Source organism: Callionymus lyra, chromosome 5 (genome assembly GCF_982586985.1).
Source record: "Callionymus lyra chromosome 5, fCalLyr1.hap1.1, whole genome shotgun sequence".
In the NCBI taxonomy this organism is placed as follows: domain Eukaryota; kingdom Metazoa; phylum Chordata; class Actinopteri; order Syngnathiformes; family Callionymidae; genus Callionymus; species Callionymus lyra.
The window spans coordinates 23,782,254-23,801,420 of NC_141822.1; the positions used below are offsets into that span (position 1 = coordinate 23,782,254).

At 40.3% G+C, this 19,167-nt stretch overlaps 1 protein-coding gene across 1 annotated transcript; it reads left to right on the forward strand.

Annotated features, from left to right (window-relative positions):
- The first annotated feature begins 4,021 nt into the window (after positions 1-4,021).
- LOC148079837 (ATP-binding cassette sub-family C member 4-like) lies at positions 4,022-19,091 on the forward strand. Its single transcript, XM_087791522.1, has 31 exons — positions 4,022-4,109; positions 4,180-4,286; positions 4,994-5,104; positions 6,432-6,552; positions 6,626-6,850; positions 6,917-7,006; positions 8,436-8,599; positions 8,811-8,936; positions 10,366-10,615; positions 10,922-11,029; positions 11,129-11,218; positions 11,278-11,469; positions 11,536-11,630; positions 11,911-11,997; positions 12,717-12,813; positions 12,876-13,085; positions 13,177-13,314; positions 13,843-13,880; positions 13,944-14,062; positions 14,856-15,002; positions 15,055-15,134; positions 15,214-15,364; positions 15,446-15,565; positions 15,635-15,745; positions 16,551-16,651; positions 16,716-16,907; positions 16,992-17,147; positions 18,257-18,346; positions 18,411-18,583; positions 18,652-18,757; positions 18,823-19,091. Exons 2-31 carry the CDS (start codon positions 4,213-4,215, stop codon positions 19,081-19,083), a joined length of 4,023 nt encoding a protein of 1,340 aa, XP_087647648.1. The 5' UTR covers positions 4,022-4,109; positions 4,180-4,212; the 3' UTR covers positions 19,084-19,091.
- The last annotated feature ends 76 nt before the right edge of the window (positions 19,092-19,167 follow it).

Sequence of the window (19,167 nt, forward strand, 5' to 3'; positions counted from 1 at the left end):
ACACCAGAAAACCTGAACTCTTGGTGTGCATCTCTTGGGTTCACTGAGGTCGGGTCTAACCTGGTCCCGTGATATGAGGGGCCCTCAGGATGTGTTCTGTCTACACAGACTATAAACCGTCTGCTCCAAGAATCCACTCAGTGAAATATGTTCTTGTCATGCCATGACTGTAGCTCCAGGTGCTTCGTGGTTCACATGCAAATCTTTTGTCAAGTCATAAAAAGGTTACAGTCGACCACAGACTCCAGATTTTGTAGGAAAATTGCCACTTCAAGAAAATGAGCATAGAATGCATTTCTGGGCAGAATGCCAAATATATAAGTGGACTGTCTTCGCTGTAATAAGATCTGAGAAGAACACTATAATCAGCCGCTGTTCTCTCTGGACAGTTGCGAAGATATGAGTCCTAAAAAAGGGACGTGGAAGAAGAAGAAAAATGTCTGTAGAAGTTCCAAAAAAGATTGTCTTAAGTGACTTGACGATCGAGATCGACTTGCAGGACGTCTTTAGATCCAGTTTCTCTGCGAGGAAATCTCACAAATGAAACTCCAGGTTAGAAAAATGCTCGGTAATAAACGTGAACTCTTGCAGCTTTTATCCGCCCGAGGTGTCTCTCACCATGTACTTAGACAATCGTCTTTCTTAAGAACCGATGTCCTAGTTGTACATGCCGGGCTTGAGGTAAAAGTTAATGATCTACTTCATTGCCTAACAGTCAATGAACCCGTTGAACCAGAAGGAAGTCACAGGTGGTAGTGGGTCGCGTCTTATGGCAGGGCAGCGATCCCCTGTTAATCATGGCTTAAAAGGGTTTAAGGTTATTTCGCAAGCGCACAATGTCCATCATCAAAAGAAAAGACTGTTGCACATCAACACCACATCATGAAATACTTAAACCACCCAGCGACAGACAGATGTGTTGCTTCTGTTCCTGGAGGATTTAAGTCTCTGATTAGAAACAAACATTGTTATCAAAACACATCATCATCATCATCATCATCAATGTGTCGGGGAGGCAACATTTTGACTTCATCCTGCAAAGTAAAAAAGGTTGGGGCAAGAAGAACCTTTTTCACTCTCAGACACACACGCACACGCACACGCACACACACACACACACACACACACACACACACACACACACACACACACACACACACACACACACACACACACACACACACACACACACACACACACACACAGTATTAGACAAGAGAAAGATTTACGAAAGGTTCTTTTTCACCTCAGGTGAAGCGTTGCTGCTTTTCTTCAAACGTTTACAATACAACTTTCCTCATTTGTTAAACACAATATCAAAACACTGAAATAACATGAAGCACATATCGATTGAATCATGCACTAACAAGTACAGTACTGTGCAAAAGTTTGAGTAGTACCCTTTGCATTCAAACCAGCATCAATTCTTAAAGGTACATTTGCACAAAGTCAGGGGTTTTGTAGGATTCTAGTGAAGTGTAAGATCAACCAATTATACCAAGCAGGTGCTAATGTTCATCAATTTCACAAGTAGGTTGAAACTCAGTCATTAAGTGAAAAAGATACAGATGTGTAGGAGCTTAAAATTGGGTGAGGAACAAACTCTGCTACCAAGCTGAGGTTGTGGAAAACAGTTTCATGTCACAGATCATAGACTATGACAAGACTGAGCACAGCAACAAGACACAAGGTAGTTCTACTGCAAGTTTTCTCCCAGACAAAGTCAAAGCAGACTGGGGTTTCAAGATGTTCAAGCTCTTTTGAAGAAGCACAAAGACACGGGCAACGTTGAGGATCGTAGACGCAGCAGATGAAAGACACATAACCTTATTTCCCTTTAAAATGGGAAGATGTCCAGACATGCAGAAACCAGTTGGACCCAGGTACACCCATCTACTGTCCGGAGAAGTCTGGCCAGAAATGTCTTCATGGGAGAGTTGCAGCCAAAAAGCCATTCTCCGACATGGAAACAAGGCCAAGCGACTCAACTATGCACGAATGCATAGGAACGGGGGTGCAGAAAAATGTCAGCAGGTGCTCTGGACCGATGAATCAAAATTTGAAATATTTGTCTGCAGCAGAAGGCAGTGTGTTCGCCGAAAGGCTGGAGAGAGCTACAATAATGAGTGTCTACAGGCAACAGTGAAACATGGTGGAGGTTCCATGCAAGTTTGTGGCTGTCTGGGATTACATGAAAAGACAGAAGGATTTGAGAAAGAAAAAAAAATGTTTAGCTTCAATTATCCCAGTGAACAACATCTGAACCAACCAAATGAACCACTGTTCTTTAAAGGAATCCTACAGCAAGTTTGTAAATACATGATCTCAATGCCATCAGTTCTAATGACAATGCATCGAGCCTCTTCACCAAGTTATAAAAATAGTTTTACTTACAAACCACATTCAACAGACCATAATTAGGAATCGACTTCTCCAGATCTCTTTTCAGTTCTTCTAGGGAAAGTCTCAACGTTCCTAAAAAATACAAACGCAAATTAGAAGTTACATTCTCTTCTTTCAAGTCGATCTCAGATTGTTCTGATGTCAAGCCTGTCACTCCAAAACAGTCAGTGTATCAACGTTGTATACTTTTGAAAATATAGATGTGGATTCTAAGTTGTGTAAATTTTAGAAATAATTTATTTGTCTTAAATATTTCTAAGCAAACTAGTTTCCTGACACAGACTAGTGAACATGATTATACATTATGCAATCGCACTACGTTTTCAATCATATATTCTCTTCCGTTTTTCTTCTCCTTTTTTCAAAAGGATAGTTTTTCCCTCTTTTGCATACTATTCAATTTCACTAAAAATGTAAACTTCCTACAGTACAGTATAGTCTGTACACTGATCAGAAATCTCTTTTTATTATAGAATTAGTTTCCCAGTCAACTCAAACATCTCGGTCTTAAATTGTTCCATTAAAAATGTCCACCCCTTCAATGAACAAACAAGAAAATGAAAAGAAAACATTATCATGCAAGTAAGAAAGGATTTCAAACCTTTGTCAGGGATAATTCAATGTATTGGATTTGACATGTTTTGGCGAAACACGACTAGTGAGTGGCTTTGTTCTATCAGTCAGGGTTGACTTTCTACCAAAGCAAAGGGAGTTTTATCTTTCATTATAAAACTTTGCTTGTGATCGGAGCGGCAGAGTAGATAAGATTCATTATTACAGAATTGAATTGACTTACATATTTTGTAACAGATGACAAAGCAGGCTGCAGGGAATCAGCTGCTGTCAGTGAGGTCACTCACATCGGCGCTGGAGCTGGAATGAAAGAAATCCTGTGTAGTGAGGAAGAACAAAACAATCCTCGAGTACTCATTAGGTGGAGTCAACATCTTCGAGTACAGACTGTTCATCACAACACTCTCCCACTGGAAATCAAACATGTTTTTCTTTGGCTCCATCTATTAAAAGCCAAATACTCAGAAAACATTTCACAACAGAGGTAAAGCTGCACAACCCATGGCCCCATCCAGGTATTATGGGATTGTGTCATGAGTACTTATCTGGAAATGGATAATGAGAAGAAGAGTCTTGGGAAGCAAATCTGTCATGTAACTCTTATCCCTTCATATCTTTTGCCTCACTTCTCTTGAATCAGCATTTCACCCTGATATCCAGACAGACACACATGCATCATGGGACACACTATTTGCAGATAAAAAAAACAAACAACGAGTATATTTGTTGCAAAACATTTCTTTCTTGCTCTGTATGACTTGTTATATATTTGTTATTACATGTTGGCATGGCAGGATGCTGCTGTCAGTCAGGGAGGGGCTGTTTTCTTAAGCGCTCTGAACTTTCTTATAGGTCACATAATATCCAAGTCAGCAGTTGGCTGTTGAGGAATCGACCTTGTTTTCAAGCCTCGTGCATGACTACACGTCATTCTTGTCGAGGTTTCAAACGTGAAAGTTGCGATATTTAATCCTGCAGACCAGTTGCAGCGATGTTGCGTTCAGGGACCGGTCGTTTTTTCAGAGCGCGCTGCGAAGCGAGTCGACTCGCTGGTACCTTTCACTGACCAGCACGTTTTGAGACACGGCCACGGAACATATCGACAGACTGCTTTCGAGTTCGAGGGGTAGTTCGTAAGTTCCGCAGAAGCTTACGTTATATTTTGATGAAGTAAGGGTTTTATAATTAATGTTTTGGGGGCAGGAAAGATTGCGGGGGGGACCTGACGGAGCGGCCATGAAGAGTCCGGAGAAGACCAGCGGACGGAACCCGCTTTTAGAAGCCGGGTTTTTTTCCAGACTCTTTCTTTGGTAAGTCGCTCTCTTCTTCTTGCTACTGTTATATAATGGAAAAATGTACGCACTGGTGGTGAAGATCCCAAAAGTCGTCAACTATTCCTTGTGACGCCACACACCTGTTGCACACCTTGAATTTAAGTTAAGACGTTCCTCAGATCTTCTTCTTGTTCTTCATCTCCAGATGTGGGATGGTCTGAAAGAATGAGTCAGAGAAAGCAAAACATGTTATTTTAGATCCATGTAAAATACATTTGATTAGTATTATGTGAGGCTGGAAGCATTGCCTAAAAGTATGACAAACAAAATTGTAATAATAATCTATATATAATATGTAGAAAATACACATTTCTATCATTTAATAGCATTCAATTGAATCAACCAAATAGTTTCAATCGCTGAAAAACAAGACAAAAAGACATATAAAGTTTGGTTTATTGCATTTTTTTTAGTTTGGTTTAGTAAGTCGCAAACAGTCAATAAGAAAATAGTTCCAATATCAACATTTCCTGAAAGAGAATTGTTTTGCTAACAGACTGACACATCAATGACAAAAGAAACATAACCTCTTTGAGGGAGCTAATATCCTGTTAGTTAAAGCACTCTGGTTAAAACTTAGCCAGCCAATAGCCAGTGGTACAAAACTGCTATGTAGTGTATAAGTGTATATTTATAAGCCTCTTTATTATATCTGTACAACCAATGTTTCTTTTTTCTTCAAGCTGGTTGAGCCCGTTGATGCATCTCGGACACAAAAAGAGATTGGAGAAAAGTGATATGCACTCCCTTCTTCCAGATGACGCGTCTGGGAAATTAGGATCCATCCTTCAAAGGTACCAATGTCAGTTCTCTGGAAGTCTTGTCTAAAAGCTGTTGTATACCATGGATGGTGCAAACCCCCGGATCCTCTTTCAATGTCAATTAAGGATGTCGTTCAATGCAGCTGCAGCATCCACATGTGTGAAACTAAACAGTCACTTTAAGATGGTGTCATCTGTGATGTCACTTCAGAACCTCTGGCAAAGATCGGGAAGTACTTCCACACAATTATGGAGAGTCACTCCATGGTGGTGACCGGATGGATATTTACTGCTGAAACACTTATTCTAAAGTACATGGAATTGTTTAGTAGTAGTATTTGTTTATTCGGGCATGTCAGTTTAAATCATCAGCATCTCTGCCTCTATTTCTCCCGTTTACACGTACAAGGTTATATCCATCCAGGAAAAAAAAAGTGTGCCTTTGTCTTCTTAAATCCATGTTCCCGACACCGCGTGATATTGAAGGGTCTTTTGAAGTGATGAAGTTATTCCTTAATGTGGCCAAAGTTGGTGTGTAGACTCCTGCTATAAAGTGAATTAGAGATAGTTTCCCATCCATCTCAATGCTGGAGTTGAAAAGACCTTCAGTGTAGTGGTGACATTTCTCAGACTTGTTAAAGTAGAAGTGATTATCCGGGTCAATTCCTTAGTTGTTGTAATTGTACAAATCTTCCTCATTCCTGATCTGGATTATTTTGTCATCCAGGTATGTTGTATCTTGCCACCTTTCTTAAGATGGAGGGCTTTTCTGGCGACATCTGCGTTTATTTTTTCATCAGGTTCTCATTGATGTAAACATCAATTCCTTTGAGCTTTCTGCCCTGATTAAGCAGTACAGACTTGTTTTTTCTTTTGGTGAATCTCAGCACAAGAGCTCGGGTACCAGACTCTCTCTTTCTGTAGTAAGAGGAAACATACTTCAACGTTGTTGAACTCCAGATCGATGCCTCAGCCATTCAGGAACTCGGACACCTGCTTCTCCACAGATTTGATACCAGAGTCATCATTCAGTTTTTTGAGTTTGTTTTTTATTGCCTTAATTTCTTCTTTCATCGCCATCCGGGGTTTGGTTTAATAAATCCCATTTTGACTCACTGTCAGAGCTCTACACTTTTGTTTGGTTAGTTTTAGATTGAACCACTTTTTCTCTTACGACGTTTAGGAGTTACGTTTTAACTTTTTCATGATGACATGGAGAAGGTTTTTATTTATTCCTGGGCTATAGTTTGCCCATGATCTTCAGTTAGGACAATTCTATTGATTGTTTAAATTTGTTTTAAACAAGCAGCCGATTTTATCTGCGATTTAGACTCTACACTGAGCGTTCTTGTTCCCACAGATTATGGGACAAGGAAGTCAAAAAGGCAGCCAAGGAAGATGGAAAGCCAAATCTGACGAGAGTCCTTGTCCGGTGTTTTGGGAAAGAGTACGCGCTGGCCGGAGTCTTTGCAATCTCTCTGGTAATATTTGCTACATTTGAGGCCACAACACATGGCACGCGTTGTCCTTCTAAATTCAATGTTTGTCACGCAGGAGGCGATAAAAGTCTTCCAGCCGCTCCTACTGGAAAAAATCATCAAGTACTTTGAAAATTATGACCCAGATGACGAGACCAGCCTCTACACGACGTACTGTTACGCCGCCGCCATGTGTCTGTCCACCTTTGCTCTGAGCATCCTTCAACACCTCTACTACTACCATGGACAAAGAACAGGCATGAGGGTCCGGGTCGCTATGTGTCACATGATCTATAAGAAGGTGGGCTGAAAAAGTGCATATTTAGACAATAATAATTCATTAACATGTATGGTTGTCTCTTTCCAGGCTCTTGCTCTAAGTGCCGAGTCGATGTGCCGAACCACCACCGGACAAATTGTGAACATTTTATCCAATGACGTCAACCGCTTTGACGAGGTAAGAAATTAACATTTTGCATCCTGAATACAATAACTTTTAAGCTTTTGTGTCAAATCCTCCAGGCATTCAGCTACTCTGGAGAAGTTTTTAGGTACCCCCCCCCCAACTGTTACAACCCTCAGGCTGGATAGATTTAAAACAACTTTCCCATCTAAAAGTGACCTTAAATTCAAACTTCACTTATTTCCTACTCACTCCTGGCAATTAAGGGTTGGGATTATTTTCAGGCGGATGCATTTGGATTTTTTTAAGCGTCTTTTTGGAGGAGGTTCGTCCACTGGGCGCCAATCGCTAAATCCAAATGAACAAACATTTTTGTCTATAACTCTAGAAAGGACGGATTGGTCTGAGAATAATCCCAACCCTTAGTCGACTCGAGGGTGAGTAGAAAATGAGTTATTTTGGAATTTTGGGTGAAGTATTACTTTAATCTTAACGAGCAAACAGCAACCTAAAAAAATGTAGAGAGAAATAATGTTATAACTGTCAGTTGTAAACTTGAAAAGAGTTTAGGAGAGACATTTTCTATTTGAACTTTATGTTTTCAAACCAGAGCTTTTTAAATGTATACAAACGACTTGCACATGTACAAATGCTAATGTCACTGGAGCATAACCAGATTAAAAGTGATGAGAAACCCTTCTGGGGGATGACTTAAATTAACATTCTTGTTCTCTTGACAGTCAATAGGTTTTTTCTTGAGACTGTAGTAACAGATCTAACATGTCGTTTCACCCTAGCATCTCTGAGGGAGTTCAAATTTGTCATGTATACTGATGTGATGATCCTAGCATGAAGTTTACAGTCAGAGACAAACTTACGTGCACACGGGCGCTAGCAAGCAGAGAGATCTATCGCAGACGTCTTCGGATGCCAGAACGCAAAGATCAGACAAAATGGTGGACCTTTATAGTAGAATATTCAGGTTAACGCCTCTAGTCAAATGTGAATGTAGGATTGGTCAGTGACTGTAAACACTCGATTCTAAGATGGCTGTCGCACGTGATCGTAGTGGAAATTTACCAAAGTTGTTTTCTTCTTGAATCTGTTCCCAGCGACAGAGTGAATTCTCAGACAGGTGTCCAGACTTCCTGGAATCTGGGATTGTTTAATCTTTCTGTGTGTGTGAGGCTTTCTGACCTCGGCCTTTGAGTTGTGAACCTGAGTTTAGTTTAAGTGAATGCACTGCAAGACAATGATTATTTAATATGAATTAAATATGTAAGATTATCAGTTAATCAAGTGACTATTTGAAATGTGTGTTAAATCTAGATGATTGATTACAGTAAAGTTGTCATTTCCTTACACAGACTTCACAGAAACTGATCACTCATCAAAAGATAATGAGATAATAGCGAATAAGTAAGGTGACACGATAAAATCCAACTGATGTAACTCATTTTTGTGTCCTTGGTGAACTGTCTAGATAACGCTCAACCTGCACTACCTGTGGGTGGGACCTCTCCAGACCCTGGCAATCCTCATCCTACTGTGGTGTAAGTTAGGGCCATCGTGTTTGGCCGGAATGGCAGTTGTTGCCCTCATGGTACCCCTGCAGACCTGCTTCGGAAAACTGTTTGGAATATTCAGGTGTGGCATGTTCTAACCCCTCAAGCACACGTTCTCAATACCCCTTCTCTGGGCCTGGTTTGAACTACAAACTGACAGCTGTGAAAGATTATGTGCCCTAGTTGATGCAAGGGCGATGTCGGTGTAGCAAAAACCAAGAAGTTGAATCGTTTATTGATGTTGAAGAATGTCTGTTAAAATGCGTTTTCTTTTGCTTGTTTTTCTCAAACAGGAGTAGAACTGCAGTGATTACAGACAACAGGATTCGCATCATGAATGAAGTGGTGTCTGGCATCAAGATCATCAAGATGTACGCGTGGGAGAAGCCTTTTACTGCGCTGGTCACAGAATTTAGACGGTAACTTCACAAGTAGTTAGTCAATTATTAAGTTTGCTTGTCAATTGGTTTCTAAATTAAGTTGTATAAATGACACAGTTGGAAAGAAAAGCGAAGGAAGGAGTTCTGTTTCAGGGCTCTCAGCCAGACGGTCATTTGCTCCAATTAGTCTGAAAGTCTTTCATGAAGCTGTCGGGTCTGATGATAACAGAAGATCCAACAAGTAACTCAAGTTTAAAAAAACTCCATGTTATCTCCGTTAAAAGCTGACTTTAAAATAATTATATAATAATTTAAACTCCCCCTGAAGTCCGCCTGAATTCACATTTCTTGTTAATAGCAACAAATTCCTGGAACTTGCAAATTCTCAAGGTTCTTGTAAAACGTCCTATTATCCTACTAAAATAATTATGAAAATGTTTAAGTTTGTTAAACTTAAATCATAGCATCATCACTGTTTTTAAGCTGAAAAGTATGCAAGTTTTTTAACACATTATAATACAGACAATGGAAGTAATTTAACAAGTATAACATTTTTTTAACTTAAAAAAAACGTGCTATTCTAAACCTCTGACAAAGGTTGTAACTTATTGGACCTTGAGGTTTTTGCATATAGGCTAGTAGGAAGTGAAAAAGGAAGAAGAGCTGGATGCATTAAAGTGCGTTAAAACAGGATAACATGTCAAGTATCACCTGTTGCTATTGTCCACTAGCAAAGTAAGATTAATATTTGCCAAAGTTTATTGCCTGTTGTTGCAGCCGCTGTGGCTAAAGAAAAACTAGGCCAATCAGCATAACATGTAACCGTCCAATCACGGTTGAACTTTGACCCTGCAGCCTAAATCTGTTTCCAGAATATTGTCTCAACACAGCAACAGGTTTTTGGGTGTTGCACTTTAAGGCCACTTTTATGAACTTTACTTGACACAAATAAAATGTTTAAGTACACTTTAGTAAAAATCCTTATATTTTGGTTTTGTCAGAATAACTTGAAGGAAAAAGAGCAAGAAAAAAATGATCAAAGTCCTATTAAAGTAGCCATTTTTCTCTTGTGACTGTTATGCAGACTCATAGCATAATATAAGGATGATACAGTCCTATTGGACAACCTTATAATACCTTTCACGGAGAGAACCAATGAGCTAAGTAAAGAGAAATGAGTGGCCATCATTACTCTTTTGATGTGTCAACTGATTTTATGGGGCCCACTTGATAAATGTGTATATTTATGTTGTGACATGTAAAGTTGTGTTTAAGATAAGATAAGGGAAGTGATGATGGATGTCTGATTTCCAGAGGAAGGATATTTTTAATATAAGTGTTATTTATGATATATTCAGTCTCTAAGAATCCAAATATAATATATCAACATCAGACTCATAATTTCTGTCACAGATTGGTAAATAGACATTTTGCACATGATTAATAACAATTCTGTCTCCCTTTCCAGGAAGGAAATCAGTCAGATCATGAGGAGCTCTTATCTTCGGGGGCTCAACATGGCCTCCTTCTTTGCCGGCAGCAAGGTCATCCTCTTCGTCACATTTGCGGTCTACACCGTCCTGGGAAACAGCATCACGGCCAGCAACATTTTCGTCACCGTTTCCCTGTACGGGACCATCAAAGTCACCGTCACATTGTTCTTCCCTCTTGCCGTGGAGAAGTTATCAGAGACGGTGGTCAGCGTTCGCAGGATCAAAGTAAGCTTCACTCACGGTGCAGCCTTTAACTTTTCGTTCTTGGCCCTGATCGTCCCAGATATGTTCTTAACACAATAAATCATTGATGAGCTTTAGTCTCCTATTTGTGTCTGTGCCAAGACAGAGATACTTTTGGTTAAAGGGTAACTTTTCTTAGAAACTCTTCTTGGAACAAGGTCAGAGGTCACGGCTAGAGGCACATGTGTGGTTGAGACACCGTCCAAAAAAAATGTTTTTATAACTATTCATTTTGTTACGTCCTTGGACTCATTCATCGCTACACATGTGTCGATAAAACCTTTTCAGAATTTCCTGCTTCTGGATGAGACTCACAGAAGGAGCAGCAGACAGCTCCTGAAGGACGACAATGAAAATGCAATTGAGTTTGACAATCTGACCTGTTACTGGGATGAGGTGAATATCAATTGCTGGCTAAGTAAATTCTCTTCATGTGTGACCGAGGCCTCTTCACAAAAAAAGTCCAAACGACTGTGTATTTGTGCTTGTGTACAGAGTTTAGATGCTCCAACTCTGCAAAACGTCACCGTCACCGTGAGCTCGCAGCAGCTTCTGACTGTTGTCGGTCCAGTGGGAGCAGGAAAGGTGAGCCGCACCTGTCAGGCCGTTCACTGGAGAAGAGTTTTGAAACATGTCTCCCTCAGTCGTCGCTTCTCAGCGCCATCCTGGGGGAACTGTCTCCTGAGACCGGGTCTCTTAAAGTCAGAGGTCAAATCGCATATGCCTCTCAGCAGCCGTGGCTGTTCCCTGGATCCATCCAGAGCAACATACTTTTCGGCAGAGAAATGGATCCAAAGAGATACGAACAGGTCCTCGGAGCTTGTGCCTTGAAGAAGGTTAGCATGGTTGACTGTAGTGTTTGGCAGAGTTGGCAGAAAGATCTCAATTTCTTTGTCGTGCAGGACTTGGAGATGTTACCAGATGGAGACCGGACTCTGATCGGTGACAAGGGCGGCACACTCAGTGGCGGACAGAAGGCTCGAGTCAATCTTGCAAGGTACTTCACTGCTAAAATGTACCTCAAACTGCTGATGGCTGTCACAACTTTACATTTAAATATCCTCCTGTCCCAGTAAAGATATACACTGTTTCCTTTTTAATAATGAGTCCACAAAGTGTCTGACAGTAAAACCCCCTGAAGACGAAAGAGGAACAGGAAGAAAATCATTGACACATGGACAGTACATCACATATTACATGTCCTGTGAATAATTTCCATAACATATAATCACTGACGTAAATGCATTACTATTATTATTATCAAATGTACATTTCAGGGCGGTGTATGCCGAGGCTGACGTCTACCTTCTGGATGACCCTTTAAGTGCAGTGGACACTGAAGTTGGAAAACACATTTTTGAACAGTGAGTCACCAATTCTTCATGGTTGTGCATTTTGTGATGATGTTAAAACTGATTGTTGTTATTGTGAAAGTGTCCACAGTCACCATCAGTTTGAGCCTGGTGGAAATGTGCAATGTATTTCCTCAAAGTGGGAAAAATCAAATAAACAAGAAGATGGTTCGAAGATTTTTATTTTCTGTCTGTAGGTGTTGCCTACTGAAAGTGATAATCATTTATGATAAGCTATGGTTATAAGACACTAGATGTGTGACATAATAAGCAATTGATTAGAGGGGAAAAGGGGTGTTCCTTGTGTTTTAATTTTAATTCTCTTTTAAAGTTATTTATATTTTTATTCTTTTATCCCCCCCGATTTATGTCTCTGGGTCAAGGTGGATGACACCCCTAGTTTCTAGAAATACATACGCATTGTTGGAGGATGTTCACCATGACCCAAAGACAACACAAGCGATAAAACAATTACATTTGTTTTCTGGCCTTCGGGTCACCTTGACCCAGAGATAACACATAGGTTAAATTATATGTAGTAGTTTTGCTTTTTGTGTAACAAAAAAAGCTAAAACAACCTGTGTTTTACATTGTTATCCATCTTCTTGTCAATAAAAAAGGAAAATATATATGTGTGTGTACTGTATGCATGCTCTTTGATCAACCAAAGCCCCTGATTCATAGACTTAAGTTGAAAAACAGAATTTTCTAGAAACCCATTTTGTCTTTAGGTGCATCAGTGGCCTCTTGAAGAACAAGTGCCGTGTGTTGGTCACCCATCAGCTGCAAAATCTGAAGGCATCGGACCAGGTTCTGGTTCTTAAAGAGGTTTGTGTTGCTGTGTGATGTTTTTTTTTAGAAGTCATCTTGATTTATTCTTTCTTTCCTAGGGTCACGCCGCGGCTCATCTTTCCTTCAGCGAGCTGCAGTCCTCCGGCATGCATTTCTTGCCTCCACTGAAAAACATCGAGGTTCCCGAGGGAATAGATCAAATGCCCGACTTGGACGGAATGTCCCTCCACAGCCAGCGGACGGCTCGATCGCAGTGCTCCTACAGCAGCCTGCTGCCACCAGAGGAATCCTACAGTGAACAACTTCCAGTAGGCAAACCCGTCTTCTCTCAAGCAGCGTCAACTGAGTCACGGCATGAGTTAAGAGTTGGAATAGTCCAATGACGGTTCTGTTGTGCAGGTGGAGACTCTTCAATCCATGGCTGAAGAGACTCGCATGGAAGGAAACGTGGGCTTCCACATTTACGTCAAATATTTCACTGCTGGCTGTTATCCGCTCGTCTTGGTGCTGATCGTCCTGCTCAGTGTTGTAGCTGAGGTTGGTATTGAGCCACAACTTCATCGTTTAATGTATGTCAACTGGTAGTCTTCCCCCACCACAGTAGGGCAGTGGTCAGTGGCCAAGTAGAGACATCTTTGTTGGCTTTAATCCGTCTGTCCATGAATAATTTTCTTTTACAATTTTCAAGAAAAACATTGACATCTGAATCCATAAACGTTTCAAAGGATTAATCACTTTGTGTGGTTTGCAATTTACTGCCACCTGCTGTCCCATTAAATCAATTCTTATAATTGATGCTGTCAATGTAAAAAAGAAGAACTTAATTATATAGATTTAATAAACATTAAGCAATAATGTCAGGTACAAAAACCTTATATTGGTATACATTTGTGAAGGTTTGCATCCTAGAGTTGCTTTTTCTTCCATTTTTCTTTGTCTCAGCTTATCTACAACCCTGTGATTAATGTCTAAAAGTTCTCTAGATATCTTTCAAATACCACAGACGGTAAAAAGGTTATTATTGTGTTGAGTTATATTTGCTTAATTAAGAATTCTCGTGTCCAGGTTGCCTATATTCTACAGGACTGGTGGCTGGTTTACTGGTAAGAGCCTATAAAGTCAAACTTCCATTCACATCCGTGAATCTTTTCGTGCACATTCAACAGGTCCAGAGAACAATTTTTCAACAACTCATCCGTTGCTCTACAAAGTATAAGTAACAACAACATCACCATCCACTCGGATCCTGAGGTCATGCTCAGCTTTTACTTGAGCATTTATGCAGGTAAGCTTTTTGTTCTTTTTTTCCCCCATCAATTCATCTTTGATTGGCAGTTGCTGAACTTATAATAGAAGAAAAATCAATGAAAACCTTTCACAATTCACAAGAACCCTCTTCTTTTTTAGAACTAATGAATCTTGGGTAACAATTTATATGAAGGTGTTGTGTAAAATGCATTATTAAAACATTCACAAGATATTATAATGCGTTTTAGAGACTAAATTACGACGGTTATAATCATCTTTGGACAACGTATAACAATATTTATTAAGTTATTATTATTATTAAATTACAAGTGGTGGACTTTAAAAACTTGAGGAAAGGCAGGTGCACTGCCTTGTTATTACAGCATAATAAGAAATACAGTGTTATTTTATTATGCTAAAATGTGGACACCTTCAGATCAGTCATTCTGTAACTTTTTTTCTCAAAACCTAAAACCAATTAACATCTTACCAAAGTTATTTAAAACTATATGAAGTAAGGTAAATTACGGTAATAATAATGTGTGACTTCAATCATTTTGGCATAGAAATATAAAAATGATGAATGTTGAATTTATAATGCATCAATTTCACCACTTATAATATTTTATAAACCGTTTTATAGGTTGTCATACATTATTAACCCTTATTACTACTTATACATGTATTATAATGTCTAATGAATGGTTTTATAACGCATTAAATTGAATAATCAGAGCAGTTTGGTCATCTTCAATGAGTGATATTTTTCTCGTGAGGTTTTCAATACTTTTTGAAATCAGTTTTCATTGATATGCTGTTCTTGTCTGTAGGTTTGACCGTGGCAGCCGTGATCTTCGGTTTTACCCGCAGTCTGCTGGTGTTTCATGGGCTGGTGCGCTCGTCTCAGAACCTTCACAACAAGATGTTCAGCAGCGTCCTCCGCACCCCGGTCCGCTTCTTTGACGTCAACCCGATAGGTACTGTAAATAGCCTCCCGAAAGCCTCAGTGATAGTTGACTTCTTTCTTAGGGAGGATCCTCAACAGGTTCTCCAAAGATATCGGCCAGATTGACTCCATGTTACCCATCACTTTCGTTGACTTTTACCAAGTGAGTCATCTCAGAGCTGCATTATGAAGGAGTATTTTTTTTGTTTCTCTCCTCAACATCCGTCACTGTGTTGTTGTAGTTGTTCCTGCTGAATGTTGGTGTGATTGCTGTGGCGTCATCCATCATCCCCCTCATCCTCATCCCTATCGTTCCCCTGCTCTTCATCTTCCTCTACCTACGACGTTTCTACCTCCGTACATCACGGGAAATCAAGCGTCTGGAATCTACAAGTGTGTAGGATTCGTCCAAGTCTTCGTCACGTTCTGGTGCAACAACTGAAGTCCATTCTGTCCTTCTCTTCTGCGCCGCAGCCAGAAGTCCGGTCTTCTCCCACCTGTCCTCGTCGCTTCAAGGATTGTGGACCATCCGAGCTTTTGAGGCTCAACAACGCTTACAGAAGGACTTTGATGCATATCAGGATGCACACTCAGGTTCTCTTTGCTTCAGCCACGTCAATTTGACATGACAAATCAATAATTTGTGGTAATTTCTTTTAACAGACGTCTGGTTTCTATTCCTGATGACGTCACGTTGGTTTGCTCTTCGACTTGACATCATTTGCTCCTTATTTATCACCATAGCAACGCTGGGCTGTCTTCTATTCAGAGATGGTGAGAGCTGCTCTTGAAGAGTTAAATCTTGTGGTTTGACTACATGTCATGATCTATGGTTCAGTCTCTTAAGTCATTTTAAGGGGCCATAAAGTGTAAGATATATAAAGTATGTATAGACCAAAACTGTCCTGTTGAAATAGTGCAAGTTATTGATTTTGTTCAGCTGGCAGCTTGAACTGCATTTAACAATTAGGAATAGATCAATTTCATTTGTATAATCATAACTGTGACGAAGTTGAGAAAATCTGCTACATATTACTTTAGGGCAACTAATGTGTTGATTAAAATTTAATTTGATTAATATTTACATAAGAAAATGCGTTTAAGCCCCGCCCACTGAAAACACATGCTTTTTATGGAGATGAAATATTGTTTACTATAACCACACGCCCTCTGCTGTGATTGGTCCAGCATTGAGGTTTGTCACCATGCCTCATTAATCCAGGAAGTGTTCACCTCCAATAAACTTGTTGCATAAACAAAGCGGCGCATTATTTCAGCTGGCTGGAGGAGGAGTGAAGCCATTATTACGTCATAATGGACTCCGCTCTTGTAACCCCTTGTTTGCCAAGATTTCATTCTTTATAAAGTAATAACTTAGAAACATGGTCATGATGAGGGACTTACTGAATCTTGGAGAAAAAAGACTTTTGAAAGTGAGTGAGTCAGGAGAGTTGGGTTTTCACATTAGTTGTCCTTTAAAGAGCCTAATTTTAATATAATTAAATCATTAGATTCATCAAGACATCATGATGATACTTGTTGGCAGCCATAGTAAGACATATCATTTTCTTCTCCTCAGGCCTGGAGGCAGGAGAGGTGGGTCTTATGTTGACTTATGCTGTGACACTGGTGGGAAACTTTCAGTGGACCGTGAGACAGAGCGCTGAGATGGAAAACATGGTAAGAAAGTGTTGCATTACCTCGCATTGGTCAGTATCAGTTAACATTTGTTTGCTTTTTCCAGATGACTTCAGTGGAGAGGGTGGTAGAGTACGCTGAGCTCAAGAGTGAAGCCCCCTGGAAAACCCACATACGACCACCACCTCAGTGGCCAGCAGAAGGAAAAGTCACCTTCGACCAGGTCAATTTCTCCTACGGTCGTAATGAACCTCTAATTCTCAAAGACATCAGCGCCACCATCAAACCCAAGGAGAAGGTAAACCTACCGATAGCTAACAGACTACATGAAAGTTACCTTCAGATGTTGGTGAAGTTTAAACATGTCCCTGGCGGTGATTAGGTGGGGATCGTGGGTCGGACCGGTGCAGGAAAAAGTTCCCTCGTCTCGGCACTGTTCAGATTGGCTGAGCCTCAGGGGAACATCTACATCGATGGAGTTCTTACTTCTCAGATTGGCCTCCATGACCTACGACAGAAAATGTCCATCATTCCTCAGGTAGACCATCATCCGGTTCACGCGAGAGCATCGAAGGAGTTGACTATTAACTATATAATGCACATAGATGTGTGTGTGTCTTTGTGTACCCCGTGACATGTTCAGGGGGTCCCTACCTCTCGCCCAAAATAGCTGGGATGTACTCAATTTAATAATGTTATGCAACAAGAGCATTCTACGTTTGAATTCTACTTGAGGAAAGTCTAAGAGTTTTAGTATGTATTTCCTGCATTCCGAAACATACAGAAGTTTAAAAAAAGCACATGTATTCCTTTAATTCTACTTCTAATTGCCAAGTATTTGCAGGTTGTTTGTAAATAAAATGTATTATTAATTGAATAGTACACTCATATACTTTTTACAATGCAGTCAACACTTTATACATGTATTTTTTAGTCACAAGTAAAATTATAATATCAAATAATACAACAGAAGATGAACGTTCACGCTATAGGCATTCATGTAACTATAATGCTTTAATAACTTGCTACACAAAAACACATGAACTGCCGCATTATTTATTTGGAGAAGTATTGGTTTGCAAAAAAACTTCATTTTCTATATAATTTGGCAACACTATAACAATTTTTTTTAAACATCTAAAATGACATTCAATTTGCTACATTACCCTCAGTACATTACTTTGCTGAATAAAGGTTAAACTAAATGCAAAGATAAACACAGACATGTTGCTTCTATTTAAGCTGTGTTGTGATGCTAACAGTGCTCACCATTAGCTCAGTTAGCAAAGCACCAGAATGAAAGCACTTTACTTCTGTATTTCTCATAAAACATTACTTAATAGACAAGAAAGAGGTTACTTTACCTCCACATTTTTTTAATCTCACTGTAAACTCATATCAAGGAAATATCCAATATTAGTTTTGCAGATAGCATGCTAACTTTAGCATACATAAGTGTTAGCTCATGTGTTAACGATGTCATTAATGAATGAAATTCATTATTTTTAATTCTTACGTAGTCTCTGGAAGTTAGTTTCAAGTTGTTCCATCGTATGATAAACATTAAGCTTCCTTTTTTCTGTAAATTATTGCCAACAACAAGCCAACTAAGATCTTGTGGTTTTTTGATGTTTTATTGTCAACTAGGACCCAGTGCTGTTTACCGACTCGGTGAGGAAGAACCTGGACCCGTTTGACCAGCTCACTGACGGAGACCTGTGGAAAGCCTTGGAGGATGTGAGTGTCAACAACTCATTTGACTGAACTTATACCAAAAACATGTTTTTCTTTTGTGAGTCAGGTCCAGCTCAAGAACGTGGTGGAGGAGCTTCCCGGGAAGTTGGAAACGGTTCTGGCTGAGTCCGGCTCCAACTTCAGCGTGGGTCAGAGGCAGCTGGTGTGTCTGGCCCGAGCCGTCCTGAGGAAGAACCGCATCCTCATCATCGACGAGGCCACAGCAAACGTGGACCCCGGGTGAATACGAGCAAAAGATTCCGCACACAAGTATGTTCCATTAACGTGTGATTTTCCTTTCGCCACAGGACCGACGAACTGATCCAGAAGACCATCAGAGACAAATTCAGAGATTGCACCGTGTTCACCATAGCTCACCGCCTGAACACCATCATAGACAGCGACCGCATCCTGGTGAGTTGAAGTGACTTTTTATAAAAAGCACCTTCTCAAGCCTAAACCTTCGTCTCTGTGCTCAGGTGCTCGATCGCGGGAGGATCCTGGAACTGGACCAGCCGTCTCGTCTGCTGCAGAACAAACACGGGGCTCTCTACAAACTGGTTCAGCAGCTGGGCCCGGTCGAGGCCGCGGCGTTGATGGAGTCGGCCGATCAGGCGAACACACGGAGCGTGGCGGCGTGTGACGCTGATGCAGGCAGAACAGTCACTTCGGCACTTCTGCCGGATGTTCATTTACTCAACGCTGGAAACTCAAAGATGTGTGGAAATGATCAGTCTTGACATATTCAGGTCCAGAATTACTGGATCCTACGAGAGACCTCCTCTTATGAAACAAGATGGCTGCCTGACACTCCAGATGTTGGC

Bases quoted from the DNA above. Each gene is read 5' to 3' on its own strand.
- LOC148079837 (XM_087791522.1), top strand. From the start codon at position 4,213: ATGAAGAGTCCGGAGAAGACCAGCGGACGGAACCCGCTTTTAGAAGCC. The intron at 4,287-4,993 runs GTAAGTCGCTCT...TTTTTCTTCAAG, and splicing joins TTTTCCAGACTCTTTCTTTG to CTGGTTGAGCCCGTTGATGC. The intron at 11,631-11,910 runs GTACTTCACTGC...TGTACATTTCAG, and splicing joins GCTCGAGTCAATCTTGCAAG to GGCGGTGTATGCCGAGGCTG.